At 33.8% G+C, this 25,140-nt stretch overlaps 1 protein-coding gene and 1 long non-coding RNA gene across 4 annotated transcripts in view; one reads left to right on the top strand and one right to left on the bottom strand.

The window, feature by feature from the left end:
- LOC130458547 (uncharacterized) overlaps positions 1 to 25,140 on the bottom strand; it is a 39,373-nt gene that overhangs the window by 7,112 nt on the left and 7,121 nt on the right. Inside the window, exons 3-5 of one of the 2 annotated variants that reach the window (XR_008917955.1) lie at positions 24,147 to 24,398; positions 21,661 to 21,823; positions 6,220 to 10,142 (exon numbers count right to left, since the gene is read on the bottom strand). The exons of the other annotated variant lie outside the window; for it this stretch is intronic. This is a non-coding gene — a long non-coding RNA (uncharacterized LOC130458547). Of the gene's footprint in view, positions 1 to 6,219; positions 10,143 to 21,660; positions 21,824 to 24,146; positions 24,399 to 25,140 lie in introns of those variants that run through there. 2 annotated transcript variants of the gene reach the window in all.
- The window catches only part of ZFYVE16 (zinc finger FYVE-type containing 16), a 75,025-nt gene that overhangs the window by 47,242 nt on the left and 2,643 nt on the right, over positions 1 to 25,140 (top strand). For both annotated transcript variants that reach the window (XM_001365026.5, XM_007486285.3), the window contains exons 8-17: positions 1,548 to 1,670; positions 2,676 to 2,831; positions 4,311 to 4,535; positions 10,958 to 11,040; positions 12,343 to 12,447; positions 12,995 to 13,142; positions 15,719 to 15,799; positions 16,638 to 16,800; positions 23,306 to 23,411; positions 24,957 to 25,124. In XM_001365026.5, coding sequence (XP_001365063.1) covers positions 1,548 to 1,670; positions 2,676 to 2,831; positions 4,311 to 4,535; positions 10,958 to 11,040; positions 12,343 to 12,447; positions 12,995 to 13,142; positions 15,719 to 15,799; positions 16,638 to 16,800; positions 23,306 to 23,411; positions 24,957 to 25,124 — 1,358 coding nt within the window. The remainder of the gene's footprint in view (positions 1 to 1,547; positions 1,671 to 2,675; positions 2,832 to 4,310; positions 4,536 to 10,957; positions 11,041 to 12,342; positions 12,448 to 12,994; positions 13,143 to 15,718; positions 15,800 to 16,637; positions 16,801 to 23,305; positions 23,412 to 24,956; positions 25,125 to 25,140) is intronic.

The following is a 25,140-nucleotide window of genomic DNA, read 5'->3' as shown; positions in this document are numbered from 1 at the left end:
GGACCCAGAATATTTTTCTGTCCATCCAAGACTTTGGAAACAAGGAATGGATCTTACTTGGGAAAGTAATTTTCTCTTTTAGATTCTTAATTTCCTTACTTGGAAACGCAGGGTTTGGAATGAGGTCTTTTCTGAGATCCCTTCCAGCATATACAACTTTCTCAGTATCACCTAATTGCACAAGGGGATCTGGTTCACCTACTTTTCAGGAATACTTTTGATTAAGGGAGAGGCACCATCTTAGTAAGCCAGCCACCCGTATTTGTGGTACGTATTGTGTGCAAGACCCTGTAATGGGTGTTAACTGAATCATTACCATTTTATTATTGAGAGAGGCTGGGTTTGGTAGGTGAAAAAAGTTACTGACCTTTGTGTTCTAATGTGGGCCAGTAGACTAAATCCAGGAGGATTTGGAGCCAAGACTTGAATGTGAAGCTAAGCACAACGTTTTACATGTGGCTGGATCAAGGCCTGATAAGAGGACTATCAGTAGTCAGAGACTTGGGTTTGAATCTCAATTCTGATACTTTCTCTTTGTGTGACCTTGTTCAAGACACTTAGGGAGCTCAGTGGATGGAGAGCCAGGACTAGAGCTGGGAGGTCCTGGGTTCAAATCTGGCCCCAGACACTTCTCAGCTGGGTGAGCCTGGGCAAGTCACTTGACCCCCACTGCTTAGCCCTTACCGCTCTTCTGCCTTGGAGCCAATACGCAGTATTGTGTATTATATACACATAGAGTGCCTCTTGATAGGTAAGGATTTAAAAAAAAAAAGACATTTAACCATTCTGGGTCTCAGCTTCCTTATCTGTGAAATAAGGAGACTGGATTAACTAGATGGACCTTTCAGGTTCCTTTTATCCAGGATCTATAGATTTTCCTACGGTATTACACATACAGGACATTTTGGGTTTTTGTTTTTAAAGTAGCTTGTTCCTTTGGTCTTGGATCATAGACATAGAGCTGGAAAAGACCGTGTTGGAAAAGACCATCTCTTCCAACATGCTTATTTTACAGTGAGAAAACTAAGGTTCAGAGAGGGTGGAGTGACCAAGCGAGGTCAAACAGGTAGTCAGCAGAGCCAGGCTTCCGATTTGAAATCGGTTAAGGTTTCTGTGGCAACATGCTGCTTCCACATAGGAAAAAAGGGAATTGGGGAGGATTAAAAAGTTATTATCTGAGAGTGGGATTGGGATTTGTGGACCAGGAGCTAAAGTGCAGCAATAACCATCCTATGATAATTTATCAACCCGAAAATAATGAAAGTGGATTATCAAGTTAGTGTGCTTTTTTTTTTCTCTTACTTTGACTTAATAACAACTTTAAGACAGAAAGGCAAGGGCTAGGCAAATGGGATTAAGTGATTTGTCCAGGGTCACACAGGAAGAGTCATGAGGTCAGATTTGAACCCAGGCCCCCTCAATTGCAGGCCTAGCACTCTATCCACTGTGCTACCCCTTTAGTGTGCTTTCTGTCATAATATAAAGACATTTAAAATAGATGAACAAGAAATTATACTGGCTGAAATGAATCTATTTTTACTTTTTAGATCCTGTAGTAGAAGAATGTCCATCTCAGGAGCAAGTCTTTTCACTTCTTGAACATGGAGGCTCTAATCTAGTTACATTTATCCTAAATGCCAATCTCCTAGTGAATGTCAAGTTAGTAATTTGTAAGTAATGACATATATTTCTTTACCCATCTAATTTATGGATGAGTTTCTACATATAAATATAGTTTAAAATAAAATCTTGGTAAGAAATGCAGATTAAGGTTATTCTGAAGTGTTCCCTCAGACCCATCACATAAACTGGAAGATTCTAATGTCCTTTTGTTCTGAAATGAACTTGGAATCAAGAAAAGGCACCAAACTGGTCATACATTTTAATGAGGATTTTGATTAGCTGTGATTCTCTATATAAGTACCATGTATAATTATGCAAGATGGTACTTGAGCTATTGGTTAAATATGGTGACTGTGCTTGGCACAGTACCTGGCACATTGATTGACTGGAATGAGTAGTGAATCTAATTGACAGCAGAGCTGCCTAGTTATATATAATGTATCATTCTTTATGGCTGATGAATTTTCATCCTGCTTGTAAGGAGTCAATTTAAGAGAAGATAAATAGTTACTAATTTTAGTCTCCAGAATGATTCTTCACTTCCTCTTGTAGCACTTTTAGCCTCAATGTAATTTATTAATTTAATGGTCCCCAGTGTGGGGACCAGGGTATGATTTCAATGGGTATGTGATGAACTAGTCAGGGAATGGGAAGATATTTGTTTCCTCCCTTTTTAACAGACAATCGTGGACTTGTCTCTAACACCCTCCCTTTCTTCTCTAATACCTCCCCCCTTTCCCTTTTTTTTATCACCCTCCCCTAGTAGAGCCTCCCTGCCATTTCACACTATTAGCAGGAACATTATAAATGCCAATGGCAAAATCCATACCATACTGCCTTTAGTATGACTGTCTTTTTTTGCTTTTAAAGTTTACTTTTTTTTTCGATAAATTTACTTGCATATAATTTGGCTTGAAATTTTATCTAGAAAAAAGTATATCAAAGCTTTTGATAAAAAAATAATTTTGAAAATTGTTGAACTTGATGAAATAGTCTTGGATTTTTTATGGTTAACAAAAATAATAATATTTATGATGCTTTTATCATTTAAGATTCTTCAGAAAAATATTGGTACTTCTCAACCAATGGACTACATGGTTTGGGTCAGGCAGAAATTTTTGTTCTTTTGTTCTATTTGCCAAATGACAATAGGATTCCTAAAGACATCTTCACTCTATTTATCAACATTTATAAAGATGCAGTAAAAGGTACAGAATTTTATCTTGAGTTTTGGTATTGAAAGTGTTGAAATGTGTTGACACATTCATTAATAAAGGGGCTCTTTATCAATGCATGTCCTTATTGGAGACAAAAGGAAATTACTCTTTGTATGTTGTTTTCATTTCAGTCATCTTAACCTTGCATTTTTAGTTTATCTACAAATGTCTTAGTAAATTGGAATAACTGAATTCTATGCATGTATTAGATGCTCAACTTAAGGGAACTCAGTGCATTACAAAGAATATAGAGTTTGGATTGTAGGAACTGTGAATCTTAAAAACTACTCAGACTGTACCTTAGAAGATTTGGTTTAGCTATTCCCTTATTGTAACAGTGGAGATACTTGGTCTAACAAGAATCAGGAATGTATTGGGAACTTTTAAAATTATTCCACCCTACTCAGACAGTGCCTTAGGGGAAGATAAAGTTGTAAACTCTTGATTGAACAATGAAAGTCCCTAACTCATACCTTATAGTAAAGCTAGAACTTAAGATAGGTCTGTTTTTAGATCTAATACAAAAAGGTGTTAAGTACCTGTAAAGGTTAAATTAGTACCTAAAAAGGTCAAGTAACTTACAAAAAGGCAAGCTTAACAAAGAGGTATGAAGTACTCAGAAGATATAATCTAATCAGAGAAGGTGAGAACCAAAGAAGATGAGAACTAAGAATGGGCAGTCCTGGAAAAAAGCATCTACTGTGATTGGTAGACATAAAAATTTAGGGGAGGTGACATAGGAGAAAATTCTCTTTAAAAGGAGGTTAAAGGACAGTTCAGGGTCAGTTGAATTGAGTTAGATTCTGAACTCAGTTTAGGAGATTCAGTGGAGGACTGTGGCTTGCTTGGAGATGGTCTTGTGGTGAGTGATAAGACTGACTCCCTCTCCCTTAGGCTCAGAGAGGCCACTTTGGCCTAGGCCTTTAACTATTGCTTGGCTCAGCCTGAGCCAGAGCAGTTTAAATTAATTCTCTCTCTCTCTCTTCTCTCTCTCTCTCTCTCTCTCTCTCTCTCTCTCTCTCTCTCTCTCTCTCTCTCTCTCTCTCTCCTTTTCTTAATTCCTTCTCTCTTTATTAATTAAAATCTCTATAAATCCCCAGCTGACTTGGGTATTTTCATATTTAGGAATTTCCCATGGCGACCACTTATTTAGATTTTAAGTCAAAACACTAAAATTATCCTTACAGAACCTAGGTTTGACTTGCACATCTTACTTTATTCCTTTGCATCTTTCAGAACTTCATATCACCTATGTTTTTCTCCTCTTTTTCATCCATAAATTGGAAGGCATTACATTTTAATCTATCTAGATCAAAATCCATGAACTTAAATGCTTATTTCAAGAATTTTGATTACAAGATATTATAGGAGATTAAAGGTTGTTGGTCATTACATCATGTAGTCTTTTTTTAGCAGCTAGATAAGAATTTTAAAATTATTTCATTAACTTGTATTTTTTTTTTTGTCTAGGAAAATACATAGAAAACTTGGATAGTATTACCTTTGCTGAAAGTTTTCTCAATAGCAAGGATCACGGAGGATTTCTATTTGTTACACCTACTTTTCAGAAACTTGATGATCTCCCATTACCAAGTAGTCCTTTTCTTTGTGGAATTCTCATCCAGAAGCTGGAGATTCCTTGGGCAAAAGTTTTTCCAATCCGCTTAATGTTGCGATTGGGAGCAGAATATGGAGGTAAGTTTTGTTAATACTATAACTATTTAAAATTATCTGAGTTAAGGTAAACTGAAAGTAAAATAAGGAAAGTTCAGTGAACTGAAAAAAAAAAGATATAACCAGCAGTTAATAGTTCTGGGCAGATTAACCACTTTCAGATTGTTAATACAAATTATAAACCTGAGACTACCTGTGACTACTTTCTCCATTTTCTATCACTTTACCATGCAGTGAAGATGATAGGTGCTCAAGGAATATAAGGTAATTTTAATACATATGACAAATTATAAGATGTTTTCCTCCCTCAAATTTTTGTGTATGTGTGTTTGTGTGCTTCATTTTTGGGAGTGTTATCAGGATTAAATTAATTACTGAAGTATGCGGAATCAATATAGTTGACTAGGAAGGAAAAATAATACATGAGAATTCTTATGGAACCATTCCAATTCTATGATAATGGAAATTTCTTTTCCTTTCAAAATGTCTGCCTCACTCTGCCACTCCAAAATTTCATATACTTAACTTATTATATTAAAATATTAAATTTTAAAGAAATTTCTGAGAACTTCACAGATTATCTCAAAATAACTCGGTATTGTGAAACTTTGTGGAGTTTTGAAAAAGAGATTAGCTATTTGCTCTCATCATTTTTTTTAAACCCTTATCTTCTGTCATGGAGTCAATACTGTGTATTGGCTCCAAAGGAAAAGAGCAGTAAAGGCTAGGCAGTGGGGGTTTAGTGACTTGCCCAGGGTCACACAGCTGGGAAGTGTCTGAGGTCATATTTGAAACCAGGATCTCCAGTCTCTAGGCCTGGCTCTCAATCCACGGAGCCATCCAGCTGCCCCCCTTTCATCATTTTTGATAATAGAACTAAGTTGTCTAGTATTGTAAATTTATTTGATTGTTGCCCCATTTCTTTTCTCACATTAATTTTTGGATACATGTGAAATGTATGAATTGTTATGAAATATTTGAAATTTAGTCCTAATATGTCAGGAAGTCTTTTTCAGGGAGAAAAAATTCTGATAAAACAGGGTAAAATCAGCAGAGTAGGAGAGATTTATTTAAACTTGTATCTGTGAAAATGCAATTTATTTTAGAAGCTTTAAGCAGTGCTTACCAGTTAAAGCACACAAAAAATAATATTAAACTTTTAGCTCAAGTTCTTCACTCTGTGAACATTGGCATATAGGAAATGCCATACTGAATTTGGTCATTTCAAGCCTTATCTTAAACATTGTCATCAAGGGATATTTTTGGTGAAGCCATATTTATTCAGCAATCTAAAAAAGTTACACAGGTACTTTGGCTCCTTCATCTTGGAATGCATCTTAATTGTTTTGGAGGTGGGGATTGAGGAAAGAGAGAAGGATCTATGTCTGGACCTGCGACTTCATCTATTTTTAGAACTTCTTGTGAGGAAGTTCCTGTGCAAATCAGCAAATGTTCTGCAACTTAAAGAGTCCTAAAGGGTTGCCTAGAGGGCTGAGACATCAAGTGACTTACTTGCTCAGAGTTAGTCTGTGTGTGTCAGAGGAAGGGTTCAAACCCAGGGTTTTCTTAACTTTCTCTTCATCCATTGTACCATGTCACCTATTTTTCCCCCTTCCTTCCTCCTTCCTTCCCTCCCCTCCCTTGCACCCTCCCTTTCTCACACCCTCCCTCCCTTACACTTCTTTCTTAGTATCATTTCTAAGAAGATCTGCCAGGGCTGGGCAATTGGGGTTAAGTGACCTGCCCTGGGTCACACAGCTAGAAAGTGTCTGAGGCTAGGTTTGAACCCAGGTTCTCTTGACTGTTGGTCTTGTGCTGTAGCCACTGAATTACCCTAGCTACCTCACTGCCTCTTTCTTAATCCTTCTCATATTTTTAGTCTCTAACATTTTTGTTCACAAACCATTATATAAAGTAGGACTGTATCATAAAATGATCTCTTATAACTTTAGGGTTAACTCTGATATTTGTATTTTGGTTTACTTTATATGTAAGTATTTTATATATAAAATACATTTTTAAGTGTTATTATTTTTAACTTTCTTTCTTAGCCTCAACTTATATTAAGCTTTGACTCTCCTGACACAATTATTATAGTTCTATGTGTGCTTTTGTATTTATCCCGTTACCATGCTCCAATTTTGTCTTCTGCATGTATCTTTTTGAAAATTGCTGTTTAAAAAAAAGTTTTGCATGAAATATCTCTAATAAATATACCTGAGATATATAGGAAATTAATGACTATAAAACTAAGAACCAGTCCCCAATATATAATTCATAATATATACATGTTATATGTTCATAATATGAAAGAATATGAACAGTCGATTTCAGAAGAAATGTAATTAATCAACAATTAGATGGTTATTCCAAATTACTAGTAATAGAAATGCAGATTAAGGTTATTCTGAAGTGTTCCCTCAGACCCATCAAATGACCTGGAAGATTCTAATGCCCTGTTCTAAAATGAATTTGGAATTGAGAAAAGTCACTAAACCAGTCATAATACCCTTTTATCTAGCAATTCTGTTACTGGGTCTGGGTCCAGGCAAATGACAGAATACAAGGTATTATATGTAAGAAAATATTCTTAGCAGAACTCTTTTAATTCATAAAAAAACAACAAACTATGCCCTTTGATCAGGAAAATGACAACAAATTGTGAAGAATATTACAGAATATTAAATATGCCATAAAATATCAACTATGAAGCATTCATACAAACATGAAGAGGCTTAATGAATGCAAAGTGAAGGTGAACCAAGAGAATGGTATATAGATCGACAATAATAAAGTAAATGATACTAAAAAATAATCTAATTCTGATGAACTAATGAAAAATCTTGGAGAACTAAGGAAATGCATTTTCTCTTAGAGAATTAAGGATTGTCTAAGTAGAATTTCTATATGTGGTCAGAAGCAGTTTGGCCTTTCTTGGCATTGACTTTACTTAAATATTTTTGTTATAAGAAATAGAGGAAGGTGGGTTAAGCAGGCTTGCTTGTGGAGAAAACAAGGAAAATCAACTTAAGACAAATAGGATCAGGATTGTGAGGACCAGCCCAGTGGTGGTCTTCATGAAAGTCAAAGAAAGACGAAGAGTACTTTGAATGGAAATCATAGAAGTGTAGGTCATATTCACTGTAAATTTCATCTTCATTTTGGAAAGAAATTTAACCCCTTAAGCAACTGGAATCTGACCAGCACTGAGACACATTAATAAAGTGGGGCAAAAAGAAGTATCTGGGGATTTGGGGGAGAGGATATTTTATGTTATCTAGTCCCCTGCACAGATAAACAAAAATAGGGTTTGGGGATTATGGTGTCTGTTGACTGTGTGGCTTGAAGGTAGAGGGGCATGTGTGGAAAATGCTGGCTTTGGACCTGGGATTGAATCCTGCTTCTGCCACTCAATAACTATGTCACCTTGGGCAAGTAACTTCTCTGAGCCTCAAATTCTTTAGCTATTAAAATAGATGGACTCTTAAGTTCCTTTCAGACTTTAAATGTTTTATCCTATGATTAATGAATAGCCAGTAAGTACCATGTGTTTACATAAAATAAAATATAAAGACAAAGACAAAAAAGTACCTTAAGTTGACAGGTGAATTCCCTTAGCACACATGTTGATCTCTAGATAATGACCTTATTCTTTGGAATTATTTTTGTATCTTAAGAATTTTATTACTTAGAGCCTCCTATTCCTCTTGGGCTGCATTCTCCCATACAATTTTTGTCTGTGGTGTCCTATCTGTTCTTTCTTTGAACCCTTTGAAATTGGATTATCTACAGAAAAGGGTGCATGTTCTACTCACCTTGAATTTTCTCTGTTATTCTAATCTAGAGTGGTCACTTCCATTGAAGAATCTAGGCAAGTATTTTTTTCTAGTTTTTGTTAGGTGTACACTGGCTATTGGTCTGTCATTGAAGTTTAGGGTTAACTGAAAAAAAAATACATGTTTATACAGTGGTCGACAGAAAAGCCCCAGTGCCAAATATAACTTTTTATCTTAGCCAGTGATAGTTACTTTGGGAAATGGTATATCACCACTTTTATTGAATTCATTTATGTTTGTACTCATCTAAGTTTTTTAGTACAAATAGTCTATAAAACGTCTTCCCTACTATTTTTCGTTAACTAAAAAATTGTTTTGTAATTACACAATAGGCCAGTTTATTTTGTGGGGGTTTATGTATTTTCTTTTGTGTATTAAGGCTTTTTTTCCTTTAAAAAATGTAATGAGGTAGAACACTGCTTATCATGACAGACTTAATGTATGTATTGGTTATTTTTGGTGAGCTACTTTGTTTCCTCTTCCATTTTTATTCTTTTTTATAAAGAATGGGTGAGGCAGTGGAGAGGGATATATTGGGAAATAAAGTGATTTTTTAAAAAGGATATCAATATAATTAAAAACAAATAAAATAACTTGGGGACTAAGCAGTTATTATTAAAGTTTTAAGGAAACACACATACTGGAAAAAAATGTAGTTATGACAGAGGATAGGAAAACAGCAAATGCCCCAAATCATTTTTTCGTCAAGATTATTGCAGACTTAAAAAAAATATAAGATTTAAGAGTTACATCTATCTTGGGTCATAACCAGGCATAACACTATTTTAAAATCATCAACTTAACCTTGTCATCATATTAACCTTGTCAACATCTTAAGCTGTGAATGTACCCTGGGCAAGTCACTTAACTCCCATTGCCTAGCTCTTACTGCTCTTTTGCTTTTGAACTCATAGTAAGGGATTAAAAAAAAAAGAATTCAATATAGATTTTTAATCACCTTATGCTAAAATATTTCCCATTAACTTTTAAAAAGGATAAATGGTTCTTTCCTAAGTTAGAGTTTAGGTTGATTTTCACATATTTCTCCTTCAAAAAAACAATCATTATTGTCAATATAAGAAAAATATCCAAAGTTAGTATTTTAATTACCTCATTTCCCATTATATTGTTTTATGTGATGGTCATTTCTGATTTTTTAAATCCTGTCCACATACCCAAATCCTTAACTTATCTCAAATTTGCTTTTCTGAAGCTCTCCACACTGAAGACAGTGTGGTGTGGTGGAAAATATGGCAGATTTGGAACCAGAGGATCTAGGTTCATATCTCTGCTCTTCCTCTTACTTCCTTTGTCTCCTTGGTCAAATCATTCATCCTCTCTGAGCCTAAGTTTAAATACCTTTGAGCCTTTCTTGATTTACCTCTATCATTGTATGCTCCTTGGTCCTTCGTAGGCTGTATCAGATCTTGCCTAAGACTTTTAAGGTTACTTATCATGGGTTCAAGTCATTTACCAGAAGTAGGTAGTATAGCCGATGGCATCTATGTCTTCATATTAGCATTGCTTGGGAGGAAGCAGCTGCTTTCTCTGTACAGTGTGGGTCCTTTTCAAGTGTTTTCACAAGAAACCCCACATAGAGCTCTTCTCTCCTGGTGTTCAGGGGGCCTTCTTTCACTTCTCTTGTGTTTCCCATTGCCACCCTCCAATCTTTTGATGCAGGTAAAGATTCTTTTCTTCTTCAGATACTTGTTCTTCTTTGATTACACATTGATGTGCTTCGGTTTTTTAAAATGTCATCTTCATTCCCCCTTTGTAACCTAAAGGGTAAATTCTGAGAACCAAATGAAAAAAGACATTAAAAATGTTAATACTATAGAAACATTTATTTCCTTTCTCTTATTCCTCTTTCTTTTTGTTTAGTGATTCTGTCACAGAGCTAGTAACATGAAGTTAGGAGAGCAGGACTCTCCTTTCTTTGGGTAACATTCATGCTGTAGAGATCTCTGTCCTCCTTTCTTGTATCTGAAGAATCTGGCAGCAGTTGTGGGTTTCCCCCCTATTGTGTGTTCTGACTTTGCTTGCTTTTTTCTTATAAAGGTTCATTGCCATCCATAATTTTAGGAGTTTACATAGATGTTGAACACCTTAAAGATTTTTGATAACAATATTAATTAACAGAAATGTAGTGTGAGACTTGTTCTACTCATGTTGTAACTTTTTAGTCCTCCAAGACTTCTAACGTAACTGTTTTGGTGACATTCCCACCAAGATCTGAACCAACTTTTGTAGCAAAGGGTTTTTTTTTTTGGTGACTCCTTTTGGCAGTTTAATGAAGCATATAGATACCTTGTCAGAGTAATGTTTTTAAATCATTGAAAAACATTATAGTTTTTTATTTTTACTAATCTCTGGATTTCTCTAAGAGGTTAGTGAAAATAAGGATAGAAATCTTCTTTTTCCTATTCAAGTTTATGGACTTCCTGAAAGCTGATACTATGTGGAACCCAGGTTAAGAGTACCTGGTTTTATAAGATTGGACTTTGGCTTAGTAATTCAGTAGTTCTCTTTGTAAAATGGAAATGATATATAGTTTTAAAAAAGCTTTATTTACAATCATTAATACCACTTTTCCTCACTCATGTACAGTATATCCCACACCTTTAACAAGTATCAGATGTCGAAAACCTCTTTTTGGAGAAATAGGACACACTATTATGAACTTACTTGTTGTGAGTAAAATTAATATTTTGCTTAATTTTACTTCTTATTTACAAAATTTTACTTAGCAGTTGTCATGCATTTATGATTGTATTGTTTGGATCTTTTGTGATTCCAGAAATGGAATATGCCAAATATTTTTTCAAATATGTGAATTGGCTTCATTGATCAAAAAGTTCATTTGATGGATAGCTTCAATGATATCAATTTTTCAAATAAGCCACCATTTAGAAAATAGTTCAGGGGGCAGCTGGGTAGCTCGTGGATTGAGAACCAGGCCTAGAGATGGGAGGTCCTAGGTTCAAATCTGGCCTCAGACATTTCCTAGCTGTGTGACCCTGGGCAAGTCACTTAACCCCCATTGCCTAGCCCTTACCACTCTTTTGCCTTGGAGCCAATACACAGTATTGACTCCAAGATGGAAGGTCAGGGTTTAAAAACAAAAACAAAAACAAAAAAAGGAAAATAGTTCAGTAGAGGTTGTCTTGTCATAAATTTAATTGTCTAGTAGATTCATTGTCCATTTTGTGTGTTTGTGCTTTGAAGTTCCTCCTGCCAGTGGAGGAAACTGAGAGCATTCCTTGAGAGCATGTTTTCTGTTTCCACAACAATAGCAACTAACATTTTTATAACTCTTTAATGATAGTAGAATACTTCACTCCTTCTATGTTATTTGATCCTCACAGTTGCCCTGTGAGGTAGGTGCCATTTATTATCCTTGTTTATAGAAAAGGAAACAGAAGCTCAGCAAGGTTAAATGGCATGCCCAGGGCCATACAGCTAATTAAAGTATCTGCAGCAAGATTCAAATTCAGGTTTTCCTGAATTCAAGCTCCATCCACTGTCACCTAGATGCACTTCAGGGTGGCACGTAGGCTTATGAAATTTAAAAAAAAATTGTTTTTCTTAGCAACTCACTTATGTTGTTTTTTTCCCCTTGATCCAGTGACAGGTTAATACTGTGAATGCTTCTTCCATCCATCATGTATTTTGTATATGTAGCATGCCCGTATAGCCATTCCAGATATGCCTTTCTTTCATGGTGGTGATAGGTAGCAGATAGGGATGACAGCTCCTCTGTCTGTCCTCAACTTGCCATAAGCATCAGCATGTGATATTTGAAGTAAACAACTTATTGCATTCAAGTAGCAAGGAAAAAGTTTGTATTTTAGGTGAATTGCTTCATATTGGTTTGTGCTTTACCTGTGTTTCTATACTCTATATTAAGGATGTATTTTGTAAGGGTAAGATAATGTGGATTAGCAGTCTGAAATCCAGGAAAGTATGAAACTATCAGCTTATTTTTATTATAGGACCTTCGAAATTACCAATACACTTTGCATAATATAGAACAGCTGTTGATTCACATGGAAATGGGTAAAAGTTGTATAAAAATTCCTCGAAAAAGATACAGTGATGTAAGTACAATTGTATTTTTTAAGTTGTGGGGTCTGTTATTATATAGATCTTATATTTACTTAAAAGAATATTGCATGTTAGATTTTGTTTTCATTCAGACTCTACTTACATATTCATACATCATTAGATCTCAGTATAGGTAATTTCTTGCCAATATAATTCTTAACCCATCTAGGCTTCCTCATTCTCAGAAATTCTTGTTGACATCTTTCCATAGAGGATCTTTCCAATAAGCAAGAGATCTTTTGGGTTTTTAAAAAAAACATTTTGTGGACATCAGTATAAAATTTGAGCAACACATGTAGTCATCATTTCATAATTTTGGGAACTGTATAAAATGTGTATCACTATTTTAATGTAGGGTCTTGTTTTTCCTCTTTTCCTTCAAATTAATTTGAGTCCTTCATTCTAGAACATATATTTTCTGTTACATTAAGGGGAATTATTTAGACCAAAGCTTGCCAGTGATGAAGCTGGCCAGGAATTAGATTTCTTGAATAATTATAACTAATTAATGCAAAATACAATTTATATTCATATTAACAGGTAATGAAAGTCATAAATTCTTCTAATGAGCATGTGATAAGTATTGGAGCTAGTTTTAGTATGGAAGCTGATTCTCATTTAGTTTGTGTTCAGAATGATGGAATTTATCAAACACAAGCCAACAGTGCAACTGGTCATCCCAGAAAAGGTAAGATGTAGATTATAACATTTTAGTTCTAAAACTTAATTTTTGTTTAATTATTATTTTAAATGCTAACATAAACATTTTTTGTCACCAATAATAGAATCTAAATAAAATCTTTGGCTTTTAAATGATAAATATTAACTAGATCACTGTTCATCAAAAAAACCACCCTCCCCCTAATTGCTTACTACTCTTCTAATAATGTCTTGAAGGCATTGGTAAATACAAATTGTGAAGCTCTGAATTCTTCTTCCATCATAATAAACATAATAGAAGAGAAACATATCTGGTCCAAGATTTCTGCCTAGAAGTTGAGGTGGTGGTCTTGTGTGGTTCCTTTCTGGGGACAAAAAGTGGTGTGGCTCTGATGTTTTGTGATTGTATGGAGGTGACTCTGTATTCTCAAAGTGGAGCACCTTTTCTGATAGGTCTGGTCAAGTTGGAAGATCTTGTCTAACTCAGTTTGGAGAGGGTTATTCCTGGATTAGACATAGACTTGGTGGCCATATTCATTCACAGCAATGTCAAAGAAGTCACAAATGGATAACATTCTGGAGCAGTGGAAGGAGGACTAGTAAAATAATAAATCCTTGAATTTAACTAAATAAAATCACATAAAAAATCTTTTAAACAAGTTTGATGCTGGGAGATACCCTTGTATTTTGTTTTTAAAGACAACTACTGTAATGCATAAGAGCCTAATTTTAAGAAATACACATTTAGTAAAAATGTTTTAACCCTTTTATATGTGGGTTTGCACCTGATTTTTTAATAATTTAATTATAATTGTTGTATTATTTAACTATTACTTGACAAGGCCTGTTGATTTCACCTTTATAACATTTCTCACATGTGCCCCCTTCTCTCCACTGCCATTGCCCTGGTGCAGGCCTTCATCACCAGAAGCTTAGATAATTGCCAGTAGCTTGCTAGTGAGTCGCCACAAGTCTCTCCCCACTCTAGTCTGTTCTCCATTCAGCCATTAGAGAGAGAGTTTTCTATAATTTAGGTCCTATTATGTCACTCTCCTCACCCCGCACCCCCCTACTCAATAAATTCCATCGGCCATTCCAAACTCTTCATAACCCATTCCCCTCCTACCTTTCTAATCTTTTCTTACCCCTTATTTCTAACACATACTCTTTGCTCCATGACACTGCCCTTGTGACGATAACGCCAATAAGACATGCCATCTCTTGGCTTTTGGACAGTTTCTCTGGTTATCTCCCATGTCTGGAATGCTCTCCCTCTTTAATTCTGCCTTTTAACTTCTCTGGCTTCCTTTAAGTTCCAATTAAAATCTCACTATCTACAAGAAGCCTTCCTCAATCCATTTGAATCTCTAGTGCTTCCTTTCTGTTAGTTATTTCCTATTTATCCTGCCTCTAGGACATTTGTATATGTTTGTTTGCATGTTCTCTTTTGAATTGGTTTGTGAGCTCTTTGTGTTATTAAATGCTTATTGACTGACTTTCTTATTAATGTGCCTGATAAGTTGGGTCTGGCCAAATTGGTTTATTCTTTGTCCTCTAAAAATATCCTATGCTTTATTCCAATTAGGCCTTGGATCACATTGTTCCTTTTGCTTAGAATAGCCTCATTTTACTCTCTCTGCTTGGATTCTTAGACTTTAAAGCCCAGTCTAAATAGCTCCATGACTTTTTATGAGCTCTCCAGTACTGCTTCCTACTTCTCTAATGAATTGATGTATTATTTTCCATTGTAGTTATCTGTATATGTCAGACCCCTTTATTAGGCTGTAACTTCTTCAAAGACAGGTTTGAAACTATGCACAATAGTAAGAACTAACATTTATTTAGTACTTGAGAGTTTGTAGAACATTTTACCTCAATATCATCTCATTTGATCCAAAAAACAACCTTGTGAGGTATGTACTGTGGTTATCCCCATCTTACATCTGAGGAAATTCAGGCTGAGAGAAGTTAGTGACTTGCCCAGGTCACACAGCAGGATTTACAACTAGGTCTTCTTGACTTCAAGTCCAGCCCTTTACACTAAAAGGCAGGGATTGACTCTATGATTGAGTTAGTTTAGGGAATTCTTAGGTGTAGAAACTCCCGCTACCAGCACCCTTCTCTGTAGTTTTTAGTCATAAGAGAATTACTTGGAGCATTTAGAGGTTAAATGATTTTCTGACATAAATCCAGGATGTGTCAGATGGGACTTGAATCAAGGCCTTTCTGACTTTGAGGCCAGTTCTCTTTTTACTACCTAGAACATATGTGTATATTTTTGTACATATAATTTAACAACATATGAAATTTTTGTATCCCTTTTTGTCCTTTTTTCTTTGTGCTACAAAAAAATGTTTCATTCTCTTTTTGTTATACTGTCACCTATGCAGTAACTAAGCATCCTCTATCCTGACTACAAGCCCTTTCTCATTGCAGATATACATAGGTTAGCAAAAACAAATCAAGATACTGGTCATATAACTTAAGAAAAAAAGACTTGTAGGCATTACTTTTTGGTAACAACGTAGTAAATTTGAATGAATGTACCATAAAAAGGATTAAAAACAAATCCATAAATTTACTGACTTTGTTTTTCTCTATCAGTGACTGGTGCAAGTTTTGTGGTATTCAATGGAGCTCTGAAAACATCTTCAGGATTTCTTGCTAAATCCAGTATAGTTGAAGGTATGAACCTCTTTTAAGATTGTTTTGATGTAAAAAATTGACCCCCAAATTCTAGAGCCTCTGAGGAAATGTTCTAAAAGGTATCTAGCATGAAATAATTCATCTGTGTTAGCTTAACATCATGTAATGACTTCAGAAAATTTCTCCTCCTGAAAAAGAAAATGGAGAACTACTTTTTTGTCTGTTTACCAAATGATCGTTTTTATTAAAATAGGAATTTTTTCAATTAGGAAAATTGAATTGATTCCATAGGGAAAGAAAATATGATTTGCTGCTAGCCCATCAAGTACAATCAGGAAAAGAACATTTATTGATGGGGAAAATGCTACAGATTCCTTTTGATTGTAGTTGAAGTGCTTTATCCTGAGATGATATTTGTAGAAAGTCATTTTACAGTATTAGAGAAAAGATATTAGCATTGAGATTAAGTTCAGTATTCTAAAAATTGTACACTATTATTTCAAGCATTGTGGTATATTTATTCTGTTTTAGGAATTTTTTGACAAAACATCTGTTACTGTAATGCAATTAGCTGAAAAAAGAATGTTTATTTTTGTTATTAAACCAAAAAGAAACTAAAATAGTTTTTTTTTCAATAAGATCATTTTTATACACTGATATGGCAGGATCCTTACTGAAATTAATTTATAAATATTCTTTATAGTTTTTTTGTATAGTAAAGAATTAGAATTATATGACCTGTGGGCATGTTTTTCACTCATGAGATCACTTTATTGTATGCAAAAAATTTTTTTGATAAATAGAAACCAGTGTTTTACAGTAATGAATCTCATTGCTTTGTTTAAGAAATCTTTAACTTAAATTCTTTTATTTCTAGATGGTTTGATGGTACAAATAACTCCAGAGACAATGGAAGGTTTACGGCTAGCACTAAAAGACCAAAAAGACTTTAAAATTACATGTGGGAAAGTGGATGCAGTAGACTTAAGAGAATATGTGGATATCTGCTGGGTAGATACTGAAGAAAAAGGAAACAAAGGGTAAGAATTAGATTAATGCTTATGTGCTGCTTGTTTTTAAAATCTGATTGTCATTTAGTCCTAGGCATACTTTCTTCACTAGACTGCTAATAATTAAATTGGCCAAAGGTGAATCTGGTAATGTAGAAAATGATAAAAAGAGGTTCGGACTTGATGTCAGGATTAAGAATAAAATTATATATTCTGATGCATGTCTCTAGTAAGAAGGCAATATATAATTGTAGTAAGCAGTGTGTAGGATAGTGGAAGGAGCATTAGATTTGAAGTTAGGAGATTTAGGTTCTTAATCACAGTTTTGCCATTAATGTTTTTGTTTCTATATCAGTCATTTTTCATTCCATCTTTTCTTCTTGTTGAACTATTTTTATTATTTGTGCAAAAGTTTTTAATCTTATGAAACTGAATTAGTTTAATTGTATGGTATTCTATAATTACAGCTGATGAGAAATTCACCCCCTCCACAGTTGAAAGCTGCAACCTTACATTCTATTCTCTTAATGAGTTTTTAATCTTCAAACTTTTTATACAAAGATCCTTTTGTTATTTAGAACTTGTGGTCAATAATTGAAGATGATGTATATATAGTATAAATCAATTTTTCTTCTTTTTTGTATTTTTTCCAATTACATGTAAAAACAAATTTTTACATTCTTAAAATTTTTTTAAAATTCCAGATATACACGTATATATAAATTTTAATAATTACTGTTTGACATTTCATGTTGTCACCTTTTTTGTACTATTTTCATCATTAGCTTTGATATGCATGATCTTTTGTTTATAGATGTGAATTTTTTCCTTTATAATTGAATTTATTAATGTTAAAACAATGTAGTTTTCAATTTCAGATGCATGAGTCATAAATATAGAATTGTAAGTGACCTTCAAAGCCATCTAGTGAAATACTTTCATTCTATAGATGATGAAACTAAAAGTCCATATATGTAAACTAACCTACGCAAGGCAGGTTCATGTGGGAAAAGTAGTGGTTAGAATTTGAGGTTAGGCCCTCTGATTCCAAATCCAATTCTCTTTTCCTCTACATTATGATAATGTAATTTCTGATAATTAAAAAAAAATACCTCTCCGTATGTTTTTAAGACTGTATTTAGAGCTGTATATTTTCCTCAAATTTCTTCATTAACATAAATTGTGGATTGTAGTATTGACAGAATATTTTAAAGATTTCTGCTCTTCCTCATTTGTTAATAAATTCTTCGTGCCTAAATACATGATTTCTTTTTAAGTAGGTCCCATTGGAAACTGAAAAACAAATAGTGTATTTAATGTCAGAATCTCCATGGGTTTATTAAATCAAATTTTACCCATTTTGCTTAAGTATTTTAATTTCCTTCTTTATCTCTTGGATGTATTATGTATCTGATTAAGGAATGTTAAAGTTGCCTAGAATTAATGTCTTGCCATGTAGGGTTTTTTCCCCTCTATAACATTCTACACTTATTTATTTATGCCTTTAATCACAATGTAATTTTCTTGCTTGTCCTTTTAATTAAATCCAGTTTACTCCTTGACTGTAGTTCTGTTTCTTTGATCCTCCTGAAGTAAATTTAAATGATTATGGATCTCATCAATTTGGACAGTCTCACCAATGAAACAGTTTATAATTTTCATCCATGCCTTATCTGTCCATTTACTTCCATGATTCTGTCATGGAGGATCGACCCAAAGGGGCAAGAATCTTCCTCATTTTCTCTTGATACTGCAAGGATATCAGTGGAACCTGCTGACCACCCATTAGTAATCTATCACTTTATCAGACCAATTAATTTTTTTCCAATCATGTGATGACAGTCTTTATTCCAGTCCTTTTTTTGTAGTTTAGTGGTTTAATGCAGAACCCTGCTCACACCCATGACACAGCTCTCTCTTAATCTCTTAAGTGATACTTTAAAAATTTTTGTAGAAAATGTGGTGTTTTGTGTTTTGCACTCATACAACATTGTAAAACACTGGAAGCTTTTGTTTCTGGGAGAAGTTTGGTGTCATTAAATGAAGTTTGTAATTTCGCAGAGGCAATCCAGTCCATTCTCCTCCTGTTTAATTTTGACCCAAACTTGTTAATTTCTGTCTCTAGGATTTTTTCTCTTCATGACAGTACTGTGGCTTATCTGATGTTGATAATTCTGAAGGTCACTAAATAAGGCTTTCTCTTATATCTGTCATAAAAGTCTTGAATAAATTTGATGTATGCACAAGAGATTATTAGTTGAAAGGCTTTTAAGGTGCCATTTTTGCTTCGATGAATCAAGTGTTTTTTTCACAATGGGATTTTTGTATTCTGTTTTTTAGTTGTGACTTGGTAAAGATGTAATTAACCGTACAGTTTTGTTGATGAAACATGGCTGGTCTTCCACCAAATATATCTATTTTTTAAACTCTTACCATCTTTCACCTAATATATCTTTCACTGTGTTTATAGATGAGAAGGAAACCATATTCATACTAATTGATGTTGTCTTGGTTGCCTTTTTTAAATCATTCATTACATCTGAGATTTTTTTCCATACCTTTGTTATCTTCTCCTTCAGATACCCTATAAATTGCTCCCTCGGGCTCTACATATTTGGCTCATTTGTTCATGTACTTGCTCTGCTACGGTTGCTTTCTTCATCTTTGTTCCTTTAATTCCATTTCTGTGTCCATCTTAAGTGTACCCAGGATATTAGAGTCCAAGTGTAGTGGCTCCTTGATGTTAAAACAAGATGTTTGATAGGAAAAACTTTGTAGATCTTTTCTATTGTTGCTTTCCTTCCATTTTCATCCTCACATATCCCTCAGGATAAATTTACTTGGTGGTAATTGAATTTTTCACCAAACTTTCTTTGAACTATTTTTATCCTCTATTGCTTTTCTCTTTTATGAAGAAATAATTCTCATAATCTAATGCAATATTTCTATCAGATTTTTTTTCCAACTTGGCTTATTTTCTAAGCTGGTTTTCCCTTTGCCTACTAAATCTGTGTGCCAAATAAGTCAATTCTTTGTTGATTAAGACACTTTGGGGCTCTTGATTATGGCTTCTGTTTTTAATTTGTTAAACTATTGTATGAAATTATAGTAGTTTGGGTCTATGACCTTTACCCTAGCTGTATCTCATTTTTTGTCATCAATAATTTATTTAAATAAGTAGAGAATACAACTTTTAAAATTGCATATCATATCTTCTTTTATTTTTAAACATGTACTAATTTGATTTTTGCTCTAAGTCAGTGATTTGACTACACAGAAAGCAGTTTTAGGGATGACTAACACATCAGCAATAAGTCATTTTCTATCTTTTTAACTACAACTTAATTTTTTGTGATATTATCCATTATCAATACTTCTCTTCTTGAAGAAAGTAATCATAATACTTTTTAATGGGAAGCTTCTGAGTGGTCTATAGATTTTTGGCCTCTCATTCCCTATTCCTCAAAATCATATTTTCCAACAAAATTTTCAGCTCTTACCTGTACCCATCTTTGTATTAAAGCCACTATCGGTATAAGTTTATTTAATTTGTTAAGTATAGTCAAGGGATTAATATTTCTATACTTCAGTTTTTGCAACAGACTGAACCTCTTTTGCATCAGATGCAATTAGAAATTGCAAAAAAAATTACAAACGCTCAAGTATTATGGTATTAATAGCCAAATCTCATAAAGTAAGGTTTCTTATTATCTTTGAGTGCACAATTAAACTAATTCTGTCAACTCTTATTTGCTTCTCCAAGGAAAAACTGTTACCTGTTTAGCTGAAAGTTATTTGTGCTTTTATAAATTTCTTTAACAGTGAAAAAAATGAGATTGATATGATTCAATGCCTTTAGAGCTATGCTCACTCCTTTGCTGGATGAGGATGTCATTTATAATACCAATGTGAAATCAAAGCTTATAGACTTTCTTCAAAACCATGATTTTGTACTCTCTACTCCTCTTCCTAACATTTTTCCACCACTACCACAGAAATGGAAAGAATATGCAGGACTTGGGCCCATCTGATGTTTTTCTTTATTTATAGGCTGTCATGAAAGAATTGTGATCACCCTCCTGGTGGGTGCTGTCTCTGCTGTGCTCACCTATTAATGTTTCTCGGAAAGCAGACTTAGTTGCTAGAATCATATGGCCTCAGCTAAAACAATGAACTACTTTGCTTTAGTAGCAAGTTGTTGAGTTTTGTTGTTCAAATCCATTTTTTTGTTCTATTCCTTTTAAATTAATATAGTCAACTCATTAATATTAAATGCTATAATTGTTAGTTTGGCTTTCCATTAGATTTTGTTGTTATTGATAGTTTTAGGGATCATTCTGTTTTGTTCAGTCTTAGTCTCTATACCTGCACAGCCATAGTTCCAACCCTACTCTACCCCCAGATAAAGCTTATCTTGCTTTATAATCAACTAGTCATGATCACAGTCCTCTCCCTTACACCCGTGAGAAAGCCTTAGTGTACACTATTGTACATTTATTGATAAGCTCTTCTTAAAATCTTGACTCTTACCTCCTACTGTATCACTTTACTTTGAAAAGGACCTTAAAAGTTTGCTTGTTGAAGTGGTCATTAGAAGAGCTATAGCTTGTGAATTATTTAAAAGTGATAGTTCTTTGTATTCTTCCTGTTACTCGGTCAGAGAAAATTGAGCTTAAGCAAAATGGCAATTCCAGTTCTGCTCAACTTGTCAAGTATAACAGTTACATTGGAAAAAATGTGTGTTTTCAAAATAAGCACTATAGCAGGACTGTCTCTACTTCATTTAAAATCTATATGCAGCCAAAACTGTGAAAGGTAATATAGATTTGTCTATCAAATGTCCAATAAAAGTTCATTATTTCTTACCATGAACATACTATATTTTCTTACCTCACTCAAAAAAATCAACATTTATATGATGGAGAATGTCTAGGACAGCAATTTGAAAACGTAGGCCATTTTTCCTTGATGGCTGGGATATTATTGTTCCATTCTCTTCTTTTTGTTGTTTGGTAATCACGTTGAGTGGTGTCACACTATTTGAATGGTGTTTCTAAAAATAAGATTTGTTTTATAGATTTAGAGCCAAGAAGGGCTTCCCCATGTTACCCTATTCAACCCCCTCATTTTATGGTTGAGGAAACTATTATCTAGATAGGTTAGATCAGTTCATGAGGGTTTTAAGTTGCAGTTTGAATTTGAACTCGGGACTTCTGGCTCTAAACTTAGTGTTTTTCCTGTTAACGTCTTTTTGGCTTCCCTTGATTATACCCTTACTAATTGCCATTTTCCAAGTTTTTAAGTAAGGCTAAGAAAACCAATCTTTCCTTTCTTATCATCTGCTTTCTGGAAAAGTGGCCATAATCAACAGCTTTTGTGTATTGTTTTCTTCTGATCACCTGCAAGGTTCTTTCTGAAACTGTTGCTCGGTCACTGTCTTTCTCTTTGAATTAAACTTAAGAGTTCCTTTCTGCCTGAATTTTATTTGTCCATACTGTGCCCGCTTACAGTGTTTCTGGATAATTTTGTTCCATTGTTTCTGGAAAGATGGGTGTTCACATTTTAAAAAATATTCTTTGGGGAAGAGGAATAATTTTTAGGTTGCCTTCAACTAACATTTTAGTTGTTTTTGATGAGTTCCTTCATCTGATTTTGCTGCTTTGTCTTGTAGAGATCTGAAGTCATCATCTAATTTTGTCTTTTTTTTGTTGTTTTGCTGTTTTTGTTCTTCATTACTGTATTCTTACATGCTGCTTGAACCATTCCAATTCTCAGCATATATTGGACCTAGAGTTAGTCAAGTCCAAATCCAGCCATAGCCACCTAATTGGTTATGTGACTGTAGGAGAGGCACCTACCTTCTCTCAACCTCAGTTTCCTCATCTGCAAAATAGGGGTATTTATAATACCTGCTGCCCAGGGTTGTTGTCAAGATCAAATGAGATAATATTTACAAACTGTAAATTGCTTTGTAAATATTGCTATTATTATTAGTATACAGCTGCAGTGACATTTTCTATCATCTTTGCTGAATTGCCAGTTCTCATGTTCTTATCACATTCTTCTTTTAGCAATTTTATTTCTACTTTTATGGATTCCAGATATTCCACATATCTTTTTTTGAAATTTAAAAACTTCTCTGGATGGGATATGTCCATTTTCTTTTCTAAAGGTATAGTTATTGCAGTATTGTTCCTTTTTTCCTTGGAATTCTTTCCTCTTTCTTTTATTCCATAGTTTTTGTTCATGATATTAGGGCTTTTTTTCTCAATTGTTTCCTTTGTCATTATTTTTCTATAAACTTTTTGCTATTTCTTTTATTTTGTTATTTTTTAAACTTTGTTTTGAGGTTAATGTAAGGAAATTTGGCTTAGTCTTGAATTCGACCCCACATTTTGGCCTTCACTTTTCTTTAGAGATATCCATTTCCTGCTTAAAAATTAATAGCTTGTATTCTAGTTCTTTTATGAATTTAAAAAGATTATTTAAGCAAAGAAATTCTTGAAATAACATTTCCTTTATTTCATTTTTGTAGTGTTATTAGTGAAATAGATGGAAAATCATTGGAAGGAATTCCAAGTGAGAAAATACAACAGGAAGCAGATTTTGAAACTGATGAAAAACTTGTAAAATGTACTGAGGTAATGAGACTGCTCTTTTCCATCTCTTTTTGATTATTCAATACATACATATATATTTCTGCCTTTACATTTTAAGATTTTGTTGCTGCTTTTAATCTCCCCAATCTGGTATTATACCAGATTTCCTTATACTGTGTATGCCTAAAGGACTGAGGATTTTCATTTAAAGAAAATTTTCCATTTTGTAAATTTTGATAATTTTAGAGATGTTAGTTGAATTATTATCTCAACTATCATGTTGAAAATTATAGTGAATAATATTTATTCCACTTTCCAAAGATGTAAATGATCATTTTCCTTTGAGGTCTAGCATAGTTTTCATGACACTGTCTTTTATTTAGTGCAACTTATTATACCTGAATTTTTTAAAATCATTATTAATGGAGTGTGCTAACTAACCCATTGTCTTGTTTTCCCTGATATCAGTAAATAAGATCAGAATCTCTGATATTTGAAATTTAGAGTGTATTGTCTGAGTATAGATCATATTGAATTTCTGTATTATTCCTACATTTTTAGAAGTTCTTAGAGGAACTTTGGTCACATTAACATAATTTTAAAAAAATTATCTTTTCTTTTTACTTCACCTACATTTCCCATTGTCTCCCCTCCTTCCTACCTCCCAAAGAACCATATCTTATTTTTAAAAAGTGAGAGAAAGAAAAAAACAGTTCAGCAAAATTAGCCACCCAAATCTGAGAACATTTGCTGTGTTCCACACCCATAATTCCCTACCTCTGCAAAGGAGGGGGATGGTGTTTTCATATCTCTTCTTTGGATACAAGGTTAGTCATAATTTTGCAGCAATATTCATTGTAGTTGTCATTTCCATTTCCATTTTTGAAGTCATTGTGCACATTGTTTTCCTGGTTTGGCTTATTTCATATATTTCCTCATATGTATATTACCATTTCTTATGTTCATGTATTATAATTTGTTTAGGAGTTCTTCAGTGAATGGGTCTCTATTGTTACTACTCCTTTGCTACTGTAAATAACAAAAGATTAACATCATGTTTATAGTTCAGTGAATTAGGATTTCTTAAAGGTTTGGGACAGTGTAATTAAGCCATTCCATTATTAGGTCACAACTGGTTTTAATTTTTGACTTAAGTAAGGTTAATGTTAAGATATTAATGTTAAAACTTGGTAATGAAGGGACAACTAGGTGGTTCAGGGTGACCAGAGGTCCTCCCAGGGTTCAAATGTTGAGTCATACACTTCCTAGCTGTGTGATGCCGGGCAAGTCATTTAATCCCAAATGCCTAGCCAGTACTGCTCTTTGGTCTTAGGACCCATACTTAGTATTGATTCTAAGATAGAAGGTAAGGTTAAGCTCCCCCCCCCCCCCCCAACTTGGTAATAAAACAATAAAACTGGTTCTGGTAATATCTTGAGTTTAGTCACTTTCAAGGTTGTTGATATTGGGCATGTATTCAGAAATACAAATATTTTATGATTTATTTTCTAATATAATAACTAATTATATATATAAACATATATAAAATATATATAAATAATAACTAATCTAATAACTGTATTTCAGGTATTCTATTTTCTAAAGGACCAGGACGTTACAATGTCAGGAAGTCGTTACCAGTTTGCTAAAGAGATAGCAATAGCTGGCAGTGCTGCACTTTGTTCACACCTAAAAAATCTAAAAAGTAATGGGATGAATAAGATAGGACTTCGAGTTTCCATTGATACTGATATGGTAATGTAGAATTCAT

This window comes from Monodelphis domestica, chromosome 3 (assembly GCF_027887165.1).
Source record: "Monodelphis domestica isolate mMonDom1 chromosome 3, mMonDom1.pri, whole genome shotgun sequence".
NCBI classification, from domain to species: domain Eukaryota; kingdom Metazoa; phylum Chordata; class Mammalia; order Didelphimorphia; family Didelphidae; genus Monodelphis; species Monodelphis domestica.
This window is presented reverse-complemented; position numbering and strand designations above follow the sequence as displayed.